Here is a 22,388-nt window from a genome sequence, read left to right as displayed (position 1 = left end):
TGGCTGTGAGGACGCACCACACACCGCCATCACCTCTCTGTACACACCCACATTTAGTGCATTCTTTTAAGATATCATGAGTCTTGACCAAATTATTGTTTGGTTATATTTGTTATTTTAGTTTAGTAATTTCTGAATGATAAGATGTGTTTAAGTTCCTGTGTCATTACCTGCAGCATCTTGACTGTGCCAGGTGTGTTGTCAGAGTCAGGCACCACTGTGATGTACACATTCCACAGCACTAGTGACACCACAGGGACACATGTCCACTTTCCAACTGTCATAATAGTACTGAGGTGTTTTGTAATTTAAAGATGTTAATCAGTAAGACACTCCATAGAATAACAGACTGATGTGTGACAGGCCGGCATGTGTGAGTGATGCGTGACGGGTTGTCTCTATTACAGTGTTGTGCCCGTCATGAGTGAGTGCTGGTCCCGGCCTGCCAGCGCTCCCCACCCCCGGAGCCGCACCCCCTGCACCCTCTCCCCCCAAACACAGGAGTCCTGCCCGGCCTGAGTCACAAGTCAGCTGCACCTAACCTGTGTGGCGGCTACACCCAGCGCCGCCACACACCCGGGCCTCCCAGCACCATTGGATCATTGGACCAACACATTTGTCACAAAGGTTTCATTAGGAATTACTGAACAGCTAGTCATGTGTGCCAATGGCATGTTTTAAGACAGTAACAAGTAATCACCAGATTTTAGCCACTAGGAAATGCATTTGAGTAAAACAGGGAAAGCTTGTAAGGAAGAATGACTCACCTAGTCAGAGCTCAAAGCGGTGTACTGGCAGGATCTGTGTATAATGAATGAACACTCCTCCTCCTCCTCCTTTCCTTCTTATGACAGTTTTTTTTAAGTGTTTATGGTGAAATAGATCACAAGCCATTTGCCATTCTGCTGCAGGCCACATCATATGCATTATTGCTGGGAACTGTGACGTTAATTGTAATCTTAAGTGACAAGTAGCACCTCAAGCAGCTTTGTATCAGAATACCAAAGAGTCTCCTTACCAGCCTCACGTCCTGAGTGTCGTCTGGCCAGCCACACTGAGGCGGCGGACAGCCCGGGCGGTGGCGGTAGCTGTGCAGGATGTAACCAAGAAGCAGTGTGTAGGAGTCTTTGCAACTTAATAATTCTCTGTCTGTCACAAATTACCCTCCAGACTTAACCTGTGTATATACCATGAAGGAAGATATCTATACGCCAAGCTTTGAGTGCAGACGACTTGCCAATGGTTGTATCTCGCTAATTCTTAAAGCCCAAGTGCAATTGCCGTATTTTGTGCGAGTGTGAGCGTGCGTGTGTGTGTGAGTGTGTGTGAGGCAGTGCAAGCATATGGCTTTACCTTCTGCATGAGTAAGATAATGAATAGATGGATAATTTTGCTGCCATCACACACAGGCTTTGACGTTTTGCCGGCCTTCTTGTTCTTGTCATTCCTGCAGTTCACTGTCCACCTCAACTGGCCTGATTGCTGCCAGGTGGGGAGAAGTGAGTCATGGAAGTAATCTTTGACATCTCCCTTGGATAAGAATTATCATTGAAATGAAAAACACAACTTGCAGAGTGAATAAAAATCAATATTGAAATTAATAACAAAAATATGACTTACAGAGTGAATAAAAATTAACCTCAAAATAAAAAAAAATCACATCATAACTTCCAGAGCAAATATTCATTGAGAGACAAAACAGAATGAAACCTATAACTTCTAGATCATTATAAACCTCATCCACTTCCATCCACATAACACCAGACCCCAACTAGCCTTGCATTACAGTGCTAACTACTTTAAACTCCCCGAAGACTACGATAAACACACCTCACACACCTCTTGATAACAGTCTCTCCTCACAATGCACAGTGTCTAATGTCCCACACAAGGAAGGCAAAACACATTAGAAAGCTTAAGTGTGATGGCGAATGATCACCTTATCACCTTATTTTCTCCTCCTCTCTACAGGGAACAGCAGTCATGGGTATTAGTTAAGTAACACACACACATACACACACTCACTTCCTTTGCATTTGAGTGTTTTCTGCAGTCTTAAGTTCTTTGATAAGCGAGAAAATCAAATGTTGTGCTTTTCTATATTGTCAGAAGACGAGGGGATTTATCATTGAAAGAAAACATGAATGGAAGTTTTTAAGTGTTTTTTTGTCAGTCTTATGTCCTCGAATCCTCTGAGAAAACCTATTGTCAAGATTTACTGGATGATTGGCAGATGAAAGGACTGAAGACTGGGGGAAAACAGGCATGGAAGTTCGGTGTTTTCCTCAATCTCGACCCTCGGATCAATGGAAGAAATGAAATGTTGAGATTTACTACATCAGCGAATCAAAGAACTTATGACAAAGAAAAAAAAAAAAAGTAGGAATTTTCAAATGTTTTTTCCCTCAGTTTTATGTCCTGGATCTGTTGAGAATATCAGTTATTAAGACTTAATACTGTGAAAAAATCAGAATTGTGGCTGAAAGAAAACAGGAATGGGTGTTTTTAAATGTTTTCCTCAATATTAAGATACTCATATCATCTACCTACTTATTGTCAAATCTAGTATACTGTCAGCAGATCAAGGGAGTTATGACTGAGAGAGAGCAGAAGTTAAGTATTTTCTCAATCATATCCCCTTATCGGCTGAGAATCTACTCATTGTCAGGTCAGAGGACTTCATTGAGGGAAAACATGAGGAAGTGAGTGTGGGAGCTTACTTGACTTGTCCCCCTGGCAGCACCGTGAATTGAAAAGGCCGAGAAGTTTACATTCAGAGCGCATCTAGTAGTGTTCGTTCGTAGCGTCGATTTACTTTGTAGGTGGCAACATATCTATCTACCACATTTCACCAGCATCACTTACCATGTCCAGCAGCAGCAGCGTCTTCTCTCGTACTGCGGAAACTGACCAGGAATCCCCACAGCCGGTAACACGAGTCTCAGTCACATCAACGAGGAAAAAGGAAATAATAAAAGTGCCAGCCATAACACAATCCTCTTTTATGGTAGACTAGACACAAGACATATACATTAATCTCTCTAATAATATTTAAAGCTTTCTTCAGCGTATTTCTTTGATGTAGATGTGATTTGTCACTGCCATAAGTATATACTATAATATATGATATATAATATAATAATCTCTCCCTCCAACCCTTGTGGGACTGGCAGGCAAAGACTGGTGGGGCCGACCGACCTTGGCACAGACTTGCTTCACCAACACACATCAGTTATGTCATAAATCTCTATATTTGTAAGGAATTCTGGGCAGTTTTGAACAAGTAGTCGTGTACATAATCTCTTGGTGTGTCCTGTAAGAATCTGTGTGTGTGTGTGTGTGTGTGTGTGTGTGTGTGTGTGTGTGTGTGTGTGTGTGTTAGAGTGTGTGAGTGTGAGTGTGTGTGTGTTTGTTTGTTTGTTTGTGTATGTCTGCCTGCACTCAGTAAGTGTGCAGTGCCCTAGCCTGTTTGATTCACCTTCTCTTATGTTAAATAAATATATTTATTTTTGAGAACCTTTTTTTATTGATTTTAGTAGCGATGTCTGTAGCGTGCGTGGTGACTGTACTCTGTTCCAATCACACATGTGTGTAAGACTTTTAGCTTCCCAGAGATGTGTTGACATTACAACTGTGATGTTTAGTTCAGCATTGTATGGTATCCTGAGTCCTGACCGTGTTATTTTAATGTAAAGAAGTATTTATGAAATACATTATCCGTTCTTGTGTCTGATTTTGGAGTGTATGATCCTGGCGCCCTTCTTCCTCCCTGTCCCAGCCTTCCCCTCCCACCCCATGCTGAGATGGCCAGAGTGACCCACAACTTTCACCGCACATGAATTTCCCCAAGGAACACATCACACAGACCACTTCCCTCATGACAAATTAGGTTTGACTTGACTTAACACATAGTCAACTATTCTTCATCAAATTGGAATGGTGGCATTTACCATGGAGTCAATTATTTTGCATGAAATTATCAAGGAAAAAATTTTGAGTGGGATTTACACAGAAGAGGGCTGGAGAGGGTGGCTGGGCTGAGGGACGCACCACAACAGGTAACGGCAGTGACTGGCGGCCCACCTGCACGCTGCGTCACCTACACAAGCAAGTCAGCAGGTAACGAACGGATGACTGAGTGACTTGCTGGCAGTGTTCAGGGAAGGCATGGAAAGCTTCAGTCCTTGCAAAAGCCTCTACATGTGTTTTGGAAAAGCTTCAATTTGCTACAGCAGAGAAGAGGCCACATAAGCTCCAGGTACATAGAGGCAAATCATTATGGCAAATTATCATCAGCTTTAGGCTCTTCCTACATAGACTCTACAGTAGCACTTGAGTTCATGCATCCTACTCAAAGTTCTCGGCTGTTTGAAGCCTGACAGAGCTCGCACGGATGCTAGAGAGGGTTCTTGGGTTTTTTTTTGCATCTATGTTCACAAAGACTGAACCTCCATATGGTGTGATGGGGTAAAGGTGCTCAAATTTCCCTGATTCTAAAGACTGGTGGCCAAACAACACAACATCAAGAACACCAAGAAGACGCTAAGATACAGCTGAGCCAAGTGAAGGTGTGAGTGTGTGTGATAAACCCTAATGCTCTAAAGTGATCACAAACAACACCATTGTGCTAGAGATGATGGTGCAAAGTAAAATTTCCCCCACACAAGACTACAAGGTTACCACGACTATCCTTCTTGGTATTCTCTCCTGTCCTTGCTGCTCTGCGTCAACCTCACACTGGTGCTGCCTCGCTTGGCATCAGGTACTGGACTCTGGGAATGGCAGTGTTTCCACCAAAGCTTACACCTCTAGTTATCGTACCGTCCCGCTCCCTAAATGCATAGCTGTGAACTCCCTAGCGAAGAGTTCTGATGGGCACAAGGCTTGAGACACACGGTGGAGAAGTGATAAAACGGCTACAACAAACCCAAACTGTGGTGGCGTTCAGGCGAGGCTACTAACTTGCATCTGGCAGTGAAGAGGTTCATGCGGCAGTGATCTTGGGCAAGGCCCCGGCCAGGGAGAAGGAGGCCTTGACACGGCTCTTGATGATGGTGGGGACGTGGGCGTGGCAGTGCCGCAGCCTCAGGGGCGTCTCCACCACACACCACTCACTGCGGTCTGCGGACAACATCACTGACTCTAAGGCCTCTGGGTGGAGATAGGTGAATAGGATAGGGATGAGTGAAGCCGGGAGGCTGTGGCATGTCCCTGGAAGTTGCTGGCATGAGAAGGATAAGAAGTAAGGCAAAGAAATCATTAATTACTGTAGGAAGTAGAAGAGATTTATAAGCCACCCAACTAATGTAAATAAGACAGGTAGGTGTGCTCTATGAAGGTACACTGGCATGAAAAGGATGAATGTAAGTGATAATTAACACCTGTAGACTGGAAGAGATTCATAAGCTGTCCAGCACTTCAAGGAAAAATAAGGATGTAAAATAAGAAAAATAATAAAAAAAATAAATAATAAATAAATAAAATTATGATGAGTACAATAGCATGGGAAAGATGAACATGAAGAGATGAACAACTGTAGAAAGTGAGACATTAATATGCCACCCAACACTGAAAAAAAAAATAATAATAATTAATAATAAACAAATAAATAAATAAATAAATAAATAAAATAAAATAAATAATAACTAATGATGATAATGAAGATGAACACACTGGAATAGTTTAAGCATGCATATAGAAGTGGTAGTAACAATAACTTCCCAAGAAACTCCAGGACCAAAACAATGAGGGAATATGACAGGCAGAAAATCAATAGAAAGGCAGAGAAATCAATAGAAGGAAGTGAGTGTGTCTGAAATGAAAAACAGCAAGAAAAAAATAACTGCATAGAAGGATATAAGTGGATAGCTTAAGGGATTGAATAGGATATAGTAATGCTTCAATATCTATCCATGGATATATATTGAAGCTTTGTTTCTTCAGAGGTTAGCCAAAAAAACAGGATAACAAATGATGGAGGAAGCAGGGGAATGAGAAAGAAGCACAAACAATGGAGAGAGGGTGCCATCACCTTGCAGGCAGATTTAGATAGTAGGATGAATGAATGGACAGACAGATGGCAAATGCAGTTTAATATCAACAAATGCAACGTACTTAGCGTAGGCAGAGGAAACCCACACAGTAGGTACACATTAAACAATAAGACTGGTAGGTACAGGATACGAGAAAGATTTAGGAGTTATAGTTAGCTCTGAACTCCATCTAGGAAAACAATGCATAGAGGCCAGAGTATTAGGATTCATTTTTAGGAGTGTTAAAAGTAGAAGGCCAGAGGTAATATAAAAGTTATACTTGGCACTGGTCAGACCTCATCTAGACTATGCTGTGCAGTTCTGGTCCCCACATTACAGGAAAGATATAGGTCTATTAGAATCAGTACAGAGGAGAATGACTAAAAGGATACAGGGGATGAGTACTCCTTACAAGGTGAGACTGAAGCTGTTAAATTTACATTCTTTAGAGAGACCTTGGTTAAGAGGGGACCTGATAGAAGTCTTCAAGTGGTATAAGGGTTATAACGAGGGGATGTAAGCAAAATTCTTAGGATCAGCAATCAGGGCAGAACAAGCTTGAAAAATTTAGGTTTAGGAAAGAGATAGGTAAATACTGGTTCTCAAATAGAGTGGTAGATGAGTGGAACGGACTCAGTAATCATGTTGTTAGTGCTAGGACATTAGGGAGCTTTAAGAGAAGATTAGACGGGTTTATGGATGGGGATGATAGGTGGAAATAAGTAGGTATATTTCATACAGGGACTGCCACGTGTAAGCCTGGTGGCTTCTTGCAGCTTCCCTTATTTCTTATGTTCTTATGTTATGTGGATTACTAACAGTGGGTAAGGAGAGAGAGAGAGAGAGAGAGAGAGAGAGAGAGAGAGAGAGAGAGAGAGAGAGAGAGAGAGAGAGAGAGAGAGAGAGAGAGAGAGAGAGAGAGAGAGAGAGAGAGAGAGAGAGAGAGAATATGATGGGGAAAGGGTTGCGTGCATTAGTCATGGTTCAAGAGGCAAGAGACAACACAAGAGGCTTACATGCATTACAGTCAAGGGACGAATTCTGAAACACTTCTGGCCACATCTAAACTACTTTCCAAAGGCTTTAGTTGAAGTGACGTGGATTTTTTAGGGTGTTTCTTTGGTTCTAGTGACAGATTAACAACATTTCTACATTATGAACAGGAGAAACATCCTTTAGAGTTTAGAACCCGGCTAGTCATCTCCATGGCCTTTAAAAATAGTTGTGGTGAGAGAGCAGAGGGTTTCTGGATACAGGCAAAGGTGCAGAAGGCAAGATAAGAGAGAGGAAGAAGTACAAATGATAGGGAAAGGTTTGCCAGCATTACCCTCTCAGTGCAGAAGGCAAGATAAGAGAGAGGAGGAAGTACAAATGATAAAGAAAGGTTTGCATGCATTATTCTCACAGTGCAGACAGCAAATTAACAACAAAGGGGAGAGAGGAGGAAGTAGAAATGATGGAGAAACATTTGCCTGCTTTACTCTCACAGTGCAGATGGTAAATCAACAACAAAGTGAAGAGAGGAGGAAGTAGAAATAAACGTTTGCCTGCATTACTCTCACAGTGCAGACGGCAAATCAACAACAAAGACAAGCAGAGGTGACGGGGAGAGGATGTCACATTTCCTCACCGTCGGAGAGTGCCAGGTGGTCACAGGCCTCCTCGAACAGCGTGAGGCAGGGACCCACATCAGCCCCTACTGCTGCTGCCATCTCAGAGGCACGGCGCCTTGCCTCCAGCGCTGCACGCCGCCCTGCCACTGCCCGCCCCTCCGCCACTGCTGACCATGAGTGATGGTACACCACCTGGGGGTGTGGCAGAGGATGTGGAGGGTTACTGGGAGGAGTTTTGAAGGATGTGGAGGTGTGGTAGTCAACATGAGACCAAGATAGGAATACTGGGACATCTCTGGAAGTAAACTGGTCTTTATTTTGGACATTCTTCTTTGATTTATATTCTGAGAAGCAAAATAGTGAGTTTTTTCCCTTTTTCTATGCCCTTAGTTGGTCTTATATAATAAAATTCTATATTACATTGTATTTATCTATCAATCACTTTGACATCCTGATGTGGATAGCTATATTGAAAAAAAATTGTCATGTATAGTCTAAAAAACATATTTGCACTTAGTTTTTTACAATATGAGTGAAGAGTTAAAGAAAAATAAAGCATCAATAATAAAAGTACAATATAAAGCACAAAAACATCTCAAAGCAACCCTAATAAATAATAAAATAATAAAAATAAAATAATAATAAAAACACCCCCTCCCCCTACCCACACCCACACCCACACACACATACACACACACACACACACACACACACAAACACACCATTCCCAGCCCCCTGATCCACCTCACCTTCTCCACCTCCACAGCATCACTCAGTTTTTCTGTCAGCGTGGAGAGGACGGGCTGCACGAACTGGGCGGGAAGAGTGGCCATGATTGTGACGCTGAGGATGATGTGTGACACATTGCTGTGGCACTCCTCTCGCTCCGTGATGTCCTCCCGCCGTGCCTGGTTGCTGTACAGCTGTGGGGCGGGAGGAACTGGTTGGCTAACTGTCTTGCTTGTTCCTCTTCACTTGTAATGGTGTGTTATTTAAAGAGGTTTTGATTTGATGCTTAGCTGAGATTTAATACTTTAAATTTGATGCTTAGTTTAAATTCAATGCTTAATTTAGATTCAATACACTTAGACTCAATTTCTTAGTTTATATTCAATATTAGTTCAGCTGGTGGTGAGGTGTGGAAAACATGAATAGATGACGACTTAAAAAATGTGTGCGGAATATTGAGTTTTGTGGAGCACTGAGAGAAGCTGCTCAGAAAAGTATGCTAATTCTGGTGATAAGTGATATTCTTATTAAAGATTTGTAGTCAATGAACGATAATCTTGCGTTTAAGCAGCACACGCTACTTATGGGGAACATTTTGCTTGAGTCCTCCCAGCAAGCATAAAAAATCGGCAAGGACAAAATGACTTAATGGTATCTCAGGTGCATCTCCTCCTCACTCACACCCACAGCAACAATGAACAGTATTAATTACCAAAGTCAATATTCACTGTCTTTGGTCTTTGGGTCTTTGGCTTTTCTTGGGTTGAAATGCACTTTGCCTCATTCATGCTGTGGTGTTTGTAGTGATGAATGTGAGGCAGACAAGCAGGATTGGCATTCATTGGCTGTATTAGTACAGTAAAGAATAGGTGAGTAGTATACAGTAAACAAGGAAGCTCAGACTACACAGTACCCACCGTGTGATGCACATAGGGCTGCCTCTTGTCAATGGAGGCGCGGCACTCCTCCAGTGACTGTTTGCAGGCGGTGAGGATCAGCGTGAGGGTGGCCAGCTGGGGCCGCACCTCCACCTCCCCGACGCCCACCACCTCCAGGGTCTTGGTCATCATGGGTTTGTTGTCAGCCATGGTGTGCTGCGGGCCAGCCACACATAGGGCTAGTGGTCTGTGGCACGCCTCGCCGCCGCTGCTGCCGCATGAGAATAACATGAGGGTGTGTTGAGGGCGCAGTGTTCTCCGGTCATGCTGCCGCTGTGGTCATGGGCTCGTCTCTCCCTCTCGTCTCACTCTCCCTCTACACTGCAAGGTGGAGCGTGGGTGTACTTATAGCTTGTACTTTGGTAGCTTTTGCTGGTATTTATTACACAGGTAAGTAGTGCATGAGTCTCCCCTCTCGTCCCTCACAGTGATATCTGCTACACACTACTGTCACCACCACCACCACCACCACCACTACTACTACTACTACTACTACTGCTCCTTCTTACTATTACTACTGTTCCCTCCTCCTCCTCATATTACTACTGCTCCTTCCTCTTCCTCTTCCTACTACTACTACAACTCTTCTTACTCATATTACTACTATTACTCTGTCCTTCTCATACTGTGATTCCCTTCTCCTCCTTACACTACTACTACTACTATTCCTCCTCCTATTCCCTACACCTCGTCCTCCTCCTATTCTTGCTATTACATCCTCCCACCACCAGTACTACTACTACTACTAATACATCTACTACTACTACTAATACAACTACTACTACTACATCCCCACCGCTACTACTACTACCCCCTCCCACTACTCCACTACTCCACCAACCTCAATCCAGACAGATACGCCTTTAGTCCCTTACCTAGTGGAGGGAGGGGCGGGGAGGCACCACAGGGGAGTGCCTTATTTCGGGGAGTGGAGAGGGAGTTAGTGCCAGTGGGTGCCAGCTGGGGTGGGCGGGGGGTGGGGTCGGGTGCCCTGCATCACTCGTGGCACCTGCAGGTCACCGCGGGGCTCCAGGTGTCATCACCAGCCTGCAGAAGTTCAGGTAGCAGGCAGCCAGCGCCCCCCGCCTCTCCTCTCCTGGTCCTCCTTCCCCCAGCTGTGTTGTGGTTCGTGATGTCGATCCGGGTTCATCCGAGCCAATCCTATCTCTGGTTTTTCACTATTAATGAAAAAGGGAAATAAAAAAGTAGTTAAAACGAAAGCAAAAATTAAACAGGAATAATGTAATGAAAGAAATTTACGGAGTGGAAACATAAGAGAGCTATTCTTCTCATCAGCCCTGTTTTTCTTTTTCTTCTTTTTTCACAATTAATCATAAAAGAAAAGAAAGCTAAGTAAAAAAGAAAACTATATCAATGCTTTGTGGTATCACTTTACTTAGCTACTGTAATTTCATTAGTTTGCACATTTTCCTCTGAACTCATCCACCTTTTCTCTCAACAACTCTTCTTTCGGTATCAATTCTCGCCAGCAAATTCTCCTAAAATATAGCTCTGTATATACACCCTTTTATTTTCCTATATGTAATAAAACTTTCATACAAAAGAACTATTAGTAAAAATAGCGTTACAAAAGATACTGAGCTCTGCTGTTCCTCCATCTCTGTATAAAAATAACCCCAAAAACATAATTTCAAATATTTTTCCACTCTTATAAATTTATGTATAAGTTTTTATTAACTTACTACATTGAATGATAAAAAGTAAACCGGATAAAAAGACAGTGAAGGTATGTAAAGCAGTACTTGGCAATAATACAGAGGTCGCTGGCTCCCGCCACCTCCTCAACCTTCCCCCTTCTTGCGCCGCCATTCGTTGGACCGGCCGTTCTTTCCCTGTTCCGGGGAATCGCCCTGAATCCATTACAAGTGAGTTATTTTCTCAAAGCCACCAATGTAATCTTAAAATACAACACCTCGGCAATCGCTGTAGTGTAAAATAATGACGGGATGTTTAGGAATAATAGTGATAGTAAGAGAAATATGTGACGGTGTGGCGAGCCACGGGCGTCCGGGGTTGGGCTTGAGGTGAGTGGAGTGTTTTGATTTCCAGGATGAGTGAGAGTCTACAGCTGCGTGGGTACCTGGTGGGACACAATGGCTGGGTCACACAGATCGCCACCAACAGGAATTTCCCCGACATGATTCTGTCTGCCTCCAGGGGTGAGTGTGTTTGTGTGTCGCATTTCTGTGTGTCGCATTTTTGTGTTCTTCATTGATATTGATCTGTGACCTGTGCTTCATTTAATATTACGTTATTTATTTACGTGTCTCAGTTATCTTATTGCCCTTTATTACGTTGATTTACCTGTTTACCTTGTTTCATTTTGATTTTATTAGTGTACATCATTACTTTTTTTGTATTATCTTGATTATGGCTAGTAATTATCTTTTGCCTCATTAATTTCATATATCAATACTGTCATCTTATTTACCTGTGAACGTTGAATATACCTGTACACCTGTAACATTATGGACTAGCAAAAGAATCATTGGCGAGTATACAAATAAGAAATACTTCACTAAATACACGAGTAGGACTAAGTTAGCGGTGTGTGTTTAACTAATGGCGTGTGTTGCGTTGTGTGGCGGCGCAGACAAGTCCCTGATCCTGTGGAAGCTGATCAGGGAGGAAAACCACTACGGGATCCCTCAGAAGAGGCTTCACGGCCACTCCCATTTCATCTCTGACGTGGTGAGTGAGTGGGGGCTGCAGGATGGGGGTGTGATGGGTGGAAGGGGGGTGGGGGATGAGGGAGGGAAAGGGAGAGGCTGGGGGGGTGGTGATGGAGGAAAGGAGAGAGGCTGTGGAACGGGATGGTGGAGCGTGGTGGAGGAAAGGAGAGGTGAGGGAGGGAAGGGAGAGGAGAGGCTTTTTGGGATGGAGGGAAGGAGAGAGGCTGTTGGAGGTAAAAGGAGGGGTGGAGGGAAAGAGAGACTGCTGGGGTGAGGGAGGGACGAAAGGTGAGAAGCTGGTAGGGGTGGAGGGAAGGGGAGAAGCTGCAGGGGGTGAGGGAAGAAAGGAATGGGATAAGGGAGGTATGGGGATGCTGATGGGGGGGGAGAGGAGGGGAGGGAGCAACACTGGTGGGGTGAGGGAGGGTAGAGGGTGACACTGGTAGGAGGGAGAGAGGGAAAGGGGGAGGCAGTTTATTACTTCCTCATATCTTTTATCAGTGAGGGTAAGTGTTGCCAGATCAAGAAAAGTTTTAATCCTTAGTAAGAAAAAAAAATAGTTATGCATTATTTATCTTGCTTCCATGTTAGTTTCCTTAGCAGCACCAAATACAGAACACACAAAAAATCAGCCACTGACACACCAACACCCTCCCCACATCAGGTGCTCTCCCTTGATGGCCACTTCGCCCTCTCCGGCTCCTGGGACAAGACCCTGAGGCTGTGGGACCTGGCTGCCGGCAAGACCACGCGCCGCTTTGAAGATCACAACAAGGTCTGCGTTCCGGGGGCCTCCCTTGGTTATTTACTCAAGCTTTTTTGTTTTAATATTTTTTTACGTAGTTAGAAGAGGATGTTTGCCCAAGGGTGAGTATTGCGGGTGTTTTGTCAGCAGGGACAGGTGCAGCGGAGGGGAGCAGAGGTGGCAGCTGTAGTAGTGGGGTAGACTGTTCTTTGTTTTGATTGGTTATGATTTTATTTTGGTCGTTTTGTCAGCAGGAGGGAAGCAACATTGGCAGTAGTAGTTTTTGTTAGTAATAGTTTAGGTTTGATAGGTTTTAATTCCTTCATTGATTGCATAGTTTAGTTGGATGGTGGGTCTTGACAGGAAGTTTATTATTATTCATATATTGCTTTTCTTTTATCAGTGGGTAATTGTTATCTACAAACGTCTGTTATTGCGATTCATTGAGTGACTTTCTTCTGTTCAGGCTTAGGGGGCCTTTCATCAACCGTCTCCTTTAATTATTTCTTGTGTAATTTCTATGGCAAAGCCTTCAAAATTTTCCCCTGACATCTCTTGACCAACACTTAATATGTTTCTAATCCTGTACATTTCCTTAATGATTCCTCTTATCTGTATCTCTCTTCCATTTCATCTATACCATCCTAACTAAATATTCTTCCTCTAATCTTCCTGTACATGTCTAATAATGATCCCTCTTATCTGTATCTCTTCATCTATAGCACCCTAGTATTACCTTTGTACACCTCTTATGTGTATGGGAGGGGGTCTTCTATCTCCCTCTCTCTCCCCTTCCCCCCTCTGAGCACCACCCCAGTGTTGGCGGTGGCAGGGGAAGGGAGGTGGTGATGTGTGAGTGTTGCGTTGCAGGATGTGCTCTCCGTGGCTTTCAGCGCCGACAACCGCCAGATTGTGTCCGGCTCCAGGGACAAGACCATTAAGGTGAGCTGCCTCCTGGCTTGTCTTTGCACTGTATTCTGTAACACTGCTCCACCTACACTATTTCAGGTTCTAGTTGAAGGTACATGGGTTTTTAAGGGTGTTTTTGTGGTTCTAGCGACAGATTAACATGGTTTTTACATTAATAGGAGTTGAAATCCTGGCTAATTTTCTCTGTAGCTGCTGAGAAAAGTTTTTATTAGGATGTCATTTTTGTGTTGACCTTATAGCAGAAAGTGTTGAAAGTTGTATACTTGCCTCAAGTTGAAGGGAAAACAAACAAACATATTGAAGATTTACAGGGATGTCATTATGTTGTCCATGTAGCAGAACGGGTTAGATTTCCACATTTCTGCCTCAATTTAAGGAGAAAACAAGGTCCATATTAAAATTTTACAGGAGTGTCAGTAATATTTTGTCTGTAGTGGAAAGGGTTAAGAGTTGTTCATTTCTACCTCAATTTAGAGAGAGAAGGATCCACACATTTAAATTTTCCCTAATCACTGGGTTGTCGTCTGTGGCTGTAACCCCCCCTGCCCCCACACAGCTGTGGAACACCCTGGCCCAGTGCAAGTACACCATTCAGGAGGACGGCCACTCCGACTGGGTGTCCTGTGTGCGCTTCTCCCCCTCCAACAGCAACCCTATCATTGTCTCCTGTGGCTGGGACAAGGCCGTCAAGGTGCGTGGGTTGTTAGTCGCTGTATACCTTGTTCTTTGTTATTGTGTGTCCAGTTTTCAGTATTTTGAGGGAACTTAAGTATAAAATCTTTCAGTTCTTACTTTTCAGTGTACTTTAGAAATATTAACTTGAATTCTACATTGTAAACTTAAGGAAACTAAAGTATCTGTGTTTCTTCATTTTTATGTAATTTTTCACAAAGTTCTTTGATTTTCAAAGTGCTTTTAGAAATATGAACTTGAATTGTGTAAAGATTGTGATTTTTTATGTTTGTGTTATCTTGTATCACACTTAAGTTTCTAATTCTTTAATATGCTCACTAAATGTGAACTGGAAACTGGACTTGCAAGGGTTACTATTATAACACTTATAAGGATGAAAAACCTTATCTTAAATATCATGAGGATACTTTTCTTTGCGGATATGGGTCTGAGAACTCCCATAGCTCTGCCCCTCGTGTGAACCTCTTAGTGTGGGGAGTAAGTGTGTGTGTACGGGTGTGTTTCAGGTGTGGAGTCTGACCAACTGCAAGCTCAAGACCAACCACTATGGCCACACTGGGTACCTGAACACAGTCACCGTGTCCCCTGATGGCTCCCTCTGTGCCTCCGGTGGAAAGGTGAGGCTGGCTGGATTCTCTCTCTCTCTCTCTCTCTCTCTCCATTTTATGTATCATTATTTTCTTGTATGGGGCTGGACATCTCTAAGAATCCATGTTTCTTCAGTATTTTCTGTAACGTCCTTGTTTCCCCTGATGTGTCTTTTAAGTTGTACAACCTTTTCCCATAAACCTGAATACAAATTTTCAGTGTATTTTCAAACCCTAGTCAAGTGAAGGATTTTTTAGTAAGAAACGCTGGAATTAAGATGTCGTAATACCCCTATACATAGCTAAGAACGGAAGCAAGTTGAGTCACTATCAGGACCAACAAAGCTGAACCAAGTAGTGTGACCGAGGCCTTTTATGTTGCAGGACGCCAAGGCCATGCTGTGGGACCTGAATGATGACAAGCACCTGTACACCCTGGACCACACTGACACCATCAACGCCCTCTGCTTCAGCCCCAACAGATACTGGCTCTGTGCTGCCACTGGCCCATCCATCAAGATCTGGGTGAGTTTCACGTGTGAGAGAAAGGGGGAATGTGGTGTGTTCAGGGTGGAGTGAGAGTAATGACCAAGTGAAGGAGAGAGAAGGTGCATAGCAGGAGTGTCTTTGAAGTAATAGTATGTCATGAGATATATTTTTAGATTGAAAGTTTTTAAAAGCTGTGTGTGATGGAGGGAGAGTTGCTATTTGAAGTGAAATATGAGAAAGTTAACTAAGGCAGATGAGAAGAGAAAGAACAGTTAATGAAGTCAAGGAAAAACAATTGCTAACACTTTCTCCTTTCCCTCACACAGGATCTTGAGGGTAAGAACATGGTGGACGAACTGAAGCCTGACGTGATCGCCCCCAACCTGAAGACCGAGCCCCCACAGTGCCTCTCCATGGCCTGGTCAGCTGATGGCCAGACACTCTTCGCCGGCTACAGCGACAGCAGGATCAGGGTGTGGCAGGTCAGCGTCACCTCCAGGGCATAAAGCTAATAAAGCACCTGGGTTTATTTGTGTTTTATTTTCTTTACGGTGGGAGTTGGTTGCTTATGGGAGGTGAGAGTGGGAGAAGAGGTGTGGGGGGTATGGGAGGGTGGGGTGGTATATCGGAGGGGGTTAGTGAGGGTTTTACTGGTCGGAGAGAGGAGTGGTGAGGCGAAGGCTATCCACAATATTCTACTATAGATACAAGTATGTACACATTCCAGAAATACACTTGGAGTCTGGAATTTAAATGGAATGGCTGTGATTGTTAAAAAATAAATGTATATGAATCTTAATTTATTTTGTATGTTTTCTCCAAAAAAAGATGCCTTAAAATAATTAGAACCGAGCCTTAAGCCTAGCACATTATTTCTTGGACGAGGAGAACCCGGAGAAGCCCATGACCTTAGCCATCTCCGGGTCCATGCCCCCCCCAACGTCCTCGTCAATGGAGGAGTCTGCCTTCCTCTTGCGCTCTTTCCTCTTCTCCCTGCGGTACTCCTTCAGCTTCTCCTCCTGGTTGGGAAAGCAAGTACTGATTAGAAAATAATGCTGAGGGAAGGACTGGGGATGTCTTAATTCTCCTGGTGGGGAAAGCAAGTGGTGGTTATGATGGCAACAACACTAATGCTCAAAGAAGGACTGGAGTGTATGTCTAATGCAGGAACCTACAGGTGTCGTGGTCTTTGGCTTGCTTTGAAGACGTAAATATTTGCCTTTTGTGGAATCAAAAGTGGATGTTTTGTACGTATTAGGGAAGCTGATTGTAACATGAAAACCATTAAGTGTAGTCTTGAGGGTTTCACAGATTGGTTTGCTTTCAACACATAAATTTTTTGCCTCACAAGTGGACTCGATAAGGATGTTTTTGATTATACCAGAGAGAAAGAACGTAGTGTGAGAAGCAATTGTTGTGGTGGTCTTAGTGGTGTCTTCACTGACTGGTTTGCTTTCAAGACGTGCATATCTTTGCCTTTCACAAGCAAACTCAATGAGGATGTTATCAGACTGGTTTCCCTTCAAGACACAAATCAGCATCTTTTCATCCTTCCTCTCCCATGGGCACCTTTCTCATTAACAGCACCACAGAAATAAGGCTTCCATGGACACACTAAACATGACAGATTAATTCCCCATTTCCTAAGCTACAGAACTACCAGCAAGACTAATACAGACAGTAGCAAATTAGAAAATACATGGTGAACGAGTTACAAAGGCTGGCAATTTATCACAACATCCACAGAACCAAACCCCACAGTAACACAAGCAAATCAATCAACACTCAATACAGGCTAGACTTGCCTCCTCCTTGAGTTCCTGCATCCGCTGCTCAATGTCGTAGTCCTTCTTCTTCTCCTCCAGCTTTTTCTTATTGATGTCAAAGCGTTTCTTGACCTGATCTAGTGAGGAGCGCTCTACTCTCATAGACATGCCCAGGTTCCTTTGATCTGAGAGTAAAGGAAGGCTGTTCGAGAAGGAAATGCATGGAGACCTATTGTTATTTATCTGCTGTCTATCTATATACCAGGCCAGAAACCCCAAACAAAGCACCACAAACTCATACACGCATCAGTCACACTCTTAGTCTGTCAGCCCTTAGTGGAATGGGATAGATATGTTCAAAGGAAGAAAAAGCTGAACTGGGTCTCTACTTTTTGTTCCTTGCTCCTTTTGTGTGTAGCATTTATTCCTCTAGTCCAGTAGATAGAAAATGGGTGAGGAATGTTGATGATAAGCTAGACTGACGCATTTATGTTGCCAGCAAACAAGAATCCACAGTACACTCACGTTTCTTGCCATTGATGTGGTCGAGGAAGTTGATGGAATCCTTGACAACACAATCACACACGTTGCAGTAATACCTGAGAAAAAGAACTGCTCTCAATACACTACTTTTGAGCACCCTTAATATCAACACTTTTAATATCATTCACCCTTTTGCAGTACACTCTGGAACTCTGCCTGTTTCCTACTGCCTATGACTTACACACCTTCAAGTGGGAGGTTTCAAGACACTTCTCTTCAGTATTATCTATTTACCTATTTATTTATTTATTTATTATTATTATTATTATTATTTTGTATTTATTTATTTATTTATTTATTTTTTTGTTGTCTTTGTTGCCCTTGTCCAGAATTCCTCCAAAATGTAAAATACCCATAATCACCTATGCCTTTTTTGACAGTTTCTGCTACAGTCACTAAAATTTGTAGCCTAGAAAGAAAAAAAATTGAAATATTAACTTTTAGTCTCCTTTCCTTGATCATGTTTTTAATTTTCATAGTGCTCTGAATTACAATCATTAAAATAAGTAGCCTAGAAAAATAAATAAATAAATAAATAACCTATTATTTAGTCTCCCTTATGTTAGTATATTTTGCTCTAAGAAAGGGTAACCAAAGCACTATTAAAACATAGGTGTGGCTCCTTCTATCATTACTATCTCCCTGTCACACGCACCCGCCAGACTGAGAGGCCGGTGTGGTCTTGGTGATGACCTGACTCTTGCCCAGCTTGGAGTCAATGTCCACCTTGTAGTCTCGCTGTCGTAGCAACTCCCTCTTGACTGGTGCCACCTTCTGGTTCTGTGCTGGGGAGTGATGGGGGGACGTCACAATGCAGGAAGGAATCAAGGAACAGCACAGTGACATTGAAATACTGAATAACGAAAGTGTCATGTAAAAAAATACAAGAAATAACTGGATAACAATACACTGTCACTTTAAAGATTTAGGGAACACTGGATAAATAAGTGTCATATTAAAGATACTGGATTAACATATAGGAAGGAATGAAATGAAAAGAGTCATATAAGAGGTATATATTGAAGACATAGGACTGCCTTTCTGTCGACGACCCTAAGTGTCTTGACACCCCCCTCAACTTTTTCTTCATTACCTTCTGCAACATTCGCGGTCTAAGATCTAATTTTCAATCTGTAGAACACCACCTCTCATCTTCTTTTCCTCACTGAAACTCAGGTGTCTGAGGCAACTGACAGTAGCCCCTTTTCTGTTCCCTCCTACTTTCTCTATCCTCATTTTCGATCCAAAGCTGGATGCTGTGCTTATGTGCGCAACGACTTAACCTGCTCCCTCGGAAGGCTTATGGACCTGATGGTGTCCCTCCTATTGTTCTCCGAAACTGTGCCTCCGTACTTGCACCTTGCCTAGTCAAACTCTTTCAGCTGTCTGTCAACATCTACCTTTCCTTCCTGCTGGAAGTTTGCCTACATTCAACCTGTTCCTAAAAAGGGTGATTGTTCTAATCCCTCAAACTACCGTCCTATTGCTTTAATTTCCTGCCTATCTAAAGTTTTTGAATCTATCCTCAACAGGAAGATTCTTAAACATCTATCACTTCACAACCTTCTATCTGATTGCCAGTATGGGTTCTGTCAAGGCCACTCTACTGGTGATCTTCTGGCTTTCCTTACTGAGTCTTGGTCATCCTCTTTTAGAGATTTTGGTGAAACTTTTGCTGTTGCCTTGGACATATCAAAAGCTTTTGATAGAGTCTGGCACAAAGCTTTGATTTCCAAACTACCCTCCTACGGTTTCTATCCTTCTCTCTGTAACTTCATCTCAAGTTTCCTTTCTGACCGTTCTATTGCTGCTGTGGCAGACGGTCACTGTTCTTCTCCTAAATCTATTAACAGTGGTGTTCCTCAGGGTTCTGTCCTGTCACCCACTCTCTTCTTATTATTCATTAATGATCTTCTAAACCAAACTTCTTGTCCTATCCACTCCTATGCTGATGATACCACCCTGCACTTTTCCACGTCTTTTCATAGACGTCCAACCCTTCAGGAGGTAAACATATCACGCAGGGAAGCCACAGAACGCCTGACTTTTGATCTTTCTAAAATTTCTGATTGGGGCAGAGCAAACTTGGTATTGTTCAATGCCTCAAAAACTCAATTCCTCCATCTATCAACTCGACACAACCTTCCAGACAACTATCCCCTCTTCTTCAATGACACTCAACTGTCCGCTTCTTCTACACTGAACATCCTCGGTCTGTCCTTTACTTATAATATGAACTGGAAACTTCACATCTCATCTCTAGCTAAAACAGCTTCTATGAAGTTAGGTGTTCTGAGACTTCTCTGCCAGTTTTTCTTACCCCCCAGCTGCTAACTCTGTACAAGGGCCTTATCCGTCCATGTATGGAGTATGCTTCACATGTCTGGGGGGGTTCCACTCATACTGCTCTTCTAGACACAGTGGAATCAAAAGCTTTTCGTCTCATCAACTCCTCTCCTCTAACTGACTGTCTTCAGCCTCTCTCTCACCGCCGCAATGTTGCGTATCTAGCTGTCTTCTACCGCTATTTTCATGCTAACTGCTCTTCTGATCTTGCTAACTGCATGCCTCCCCTCCTTCTGCGGCTTCGTTGCACAAGACTTTCTTCTTTCTCTCACCCCTATTCTGTCCACCTCTCTAACGCAAAAGTTAACCAGTATTCTCAATCATTCATCCCTTTCTCTGGTAAACTCTGGAACTCTCTGCCTGCTTCTGTATTTCCACCTTCTTATGACTTGAATTCCTTCAAGACGGAGGTTTCAAGATACTTATTCATCAATTTTTGATCACTGCTTTGACCCTTTTATGGGACTGGTATTTCAGTGGGCATTTTTTCTTTATTGGATTTTTGTTGCCCTTGGCCAGTGTCCTTCCTACATAAAAAAAAAAAAAAAAATAGGAAAAAAGGAAGGAAAAGCTCTCATATTAAAGATAAAGGAAGGAATGGAGTAAAAAAAAAAAAAAAGTAGCATATTAAAGATACAGGGAAAAATGGTGTAATGAAAGTGTTATACTGAAGAAACAGGAAAGAAAATAGTACACAGTGAAAAATCAAACATATATGAAAAAAAAGCATTAAAAGCACATAATCTTAATAACGTCCAAATATAACAGAGAATAATGCAACACATACTTTTGGGACACCCCTCTTTGAAAATAAATAATAAATAAAAAGAATAGTGCAGAAAATTTTAGGTAATATGAGAAAAGAAAAAAGAAGGAACAAAGCAGAACATCAAGACAGGAGGGCCACATCAGGGAGTGCCGTTTGATAGACAACACTCCGACCCACAACTCCACCAGCCAGGCACACAGGAAAACACTCACCCTGGGCCGCCTCCCGCTCCGCCCTCAACCTCTGCTGGGCCAGTGACTCGTACTCGTCCCGGTCCCATTTTCTCCTGAACTCCGTGGAATTCTGGCAAAGGAAAAAATGATGGTTAGGTTGCGTTAGGTTAGGGGAAGGTCAAAGGCCGTAGCTCCCCCGTTTTGTTAGGGTTGGGGTCACACTGTTTAGTCACATTTGTTCCCCAGCCCGAAATGTTCCGAAAAATAAGTACATCTCCTACTAATATCTTCGCCAAAAGCAAATTTCAGTAAATTTTGCGCACCCCACCCGAACACCCCTCTCTCCTAACAAGTGCCTAATTTGTTGGTGCTGGGGAGGCCCGACAAAAGAATATATGAGCTGCCATTGCTAAGATTCACCCCGTAAAGTAATTAGTAACACGTTTTGAGTCCAGAGTTCAAAGATCAATCACAAATCCATCCTGTAAATTCTTTAGTGAAGTAGCAACAGGTAAAGTATTAATCACTACATTACACTACACCTGGCCCCTTAATTAAGCCTCCCCCGCTCAGGTGTATGGACAGAACAGTAATACAACCACTTACGGAATTGCTAGAGGACATGTTGCACCACAAATGTGTAAAGTGTAAGTGTGAACCTCCTCTCAAATCGTTTCCTTCCCCTTGGTCTGTCCTGACTCTATTTTGTCGAGATGGAGGTAAACAATTCTATTTTGTTGATTTTATTTATTTTGCTGATATGTGCAGATAGAAAAAAATGTGTGTTAAATTTTTTAAAGTATTGATTAGGGATAATAATGGATCAGATAAATTATTCCCTATTTTGTCAAGATGTAAGTAAACAATTCTGTTTCGCTGATTTTTTTTTATGCATTTTACCAATTTTTGTTGATTATAAAGCATTTATCAAATATTTCTACTTTTGATTATGGTAATGTTGGTCCAGAGCAAAAATAAAATAATAATAATAATAATATATGTACTTTGTTACTATAGAGCACATTCCTCAGCGCCATTATTATCATTTGGTATTTCTGATAAGACAATTTGATATGATAAAATTCAATATCAGTAAAAGAAGAAAACTGAACAATAGAATCCCAATAAGTTTTTTTATATCTTACTTTCACCGGTATATATATAAAAAAAAAAAATAATAAAAAAAGAATGGATTTAAATTTACCGAAAAATATTATAATAAGATGCTGTATATATTGCAGAATAAAACGGAGCTAAAAGAAAGCTCATTCACCGACGTATTCCTTGACTTTCACCGAAACGAGAGCGAGAGAGAAGAAAAATCTGAATATGAATATGAGTT

The 22,388-nt window shown here is 42.5% G+C and overlaps 4 protein-coding genes across 7 annotated transcripts in view; 2 read left to right on the top strand and 2 right to left on the bottom strand.

The window, feature by feature from the left end:
- LOC135091399 (fasciculation and elongation protein zeta-2-like) overlaps positions 1 to 3,730 on the top strand; it is a 72,466-nt gene extending 68,736 nt beyond the window's left edge. For all 4 annotated transcript variants that reach the window (XM_063989023.1, XM_063989022.1, XM_063989021.1 and 1 more), the window contains one exon: positions 408 to 3,730. In XM_063989023.1, the coding sequence (XP_063845093.1) occupies positions 408 to 424 (17 nt within the window). In that variant the 3' untranslated portion in view covers positions 425 to 3,730. The remainder of the gene's footprint in view (positions 1 to 407) is intronic.
- Positions 2,991 to 10,439, bottom strand: LOC135091401 (uncharacterized). The gene is made up of 5 exons (XM_063989024.1): positions 10,188 to 10,439; positions 9,292 to 9,633; positions 8,395 to 8,568; positions 7,663 to 7,837; positions 2,991 to 5,121 (listed from the first exon to the last, which is right to left on the bottom strand). The coding sequence occupies exons 2-5, from the start codon at positions 9,541 to 9,543 to the stop codon at positions 4,985 to 4,987; spliced, it is 738 nt and encodes a 245-aa protein (XP_063845094.1). The 5' UTR covers positions 9,544 to 9,633; positions 10,188 to 10,439; the 3' UTR covers positions 2,991 to 4,984.
- A 606-nt stretch (positions 10,440 to 11,045) lies between these two features.
- On the top strand, positions 11,046 to 15,978 carry LOC135091393 (small ribosomal subunit protein RACK1-like). Its single transcript, XM_063989010.1, has 9 exons — positions 11,046 to 11,198; positions 11,383 to 11,492; positions 11,927 to 12,024; positions 12,670 to 12,780; positions 13,621 to 13,692; positions 14,237 to 14,371; positions 14,880 to 14,990; positions 15,345 to 15,485; positions 15,776 to 15,978. Exons 2-9 carry the CDS (start codon positions 11,384 to 11,386, stop codon positions 15,953 to 15,955), a joined length of 957 nt encoding a protein of 318 aa, XP_063845080.1. The 5' UTR covers positions 11,046 to 11,198; position 11,383; the 3' UTR covers positions 15,956 to 15,978.
- Positions 15,979 to 16,236: 258 nt separating this feature from the next.
- On the bottom strand, positions 16,237 to 21,751 carry LOC135091394 (zinc finger matrin-type protein 2-like). The gene is made up of 6 exons (XM_063989011.1): positions 21,653 to 21,751; positions 21,086 to 21,176; positions 18,414 to 18,543; positions 17,741 to 17,814; positions 17,255 to 17,400; positions 16,237 to 16,468 (listed from the first exon to the last, which is right to left on the bottom strand). Exons 1-6 carry the CDS (start codon positions 21,668 to 21,670, stop codon positions 16,319 to 16,321), a joined length of 609 nt encoding a protein of 202 aa, XP_063845081.1. The 5' UTR covers positions 21,671 to 21,751; the 3' UTR covers positions 16,237 to 16,318.
- Positions 21,752 to 22,388: the final 637 nt, after the last annotated feature.

The sequence above is a fragment of the Scylla paramamosain genome, chromosome 37 (genome assembly GCF_035594125.1).
Source record: "Scylla paramamosain isolate STU-SP2022 chromosome 37, ASM3559412v1, whole genome shotgun sequence".
Taxonomy (NCBI): Eukaryota; Metazoa; Arthropoda; class Malacostraca; order Decapoda; family Portunidae; genus Scylla; species Scylla paramamosain.
The sequence above is the reverse complement of the archived record's forward strand: the minus strand, read 5'-3'. Positions and strand labels throughout refer to the sequence as shown.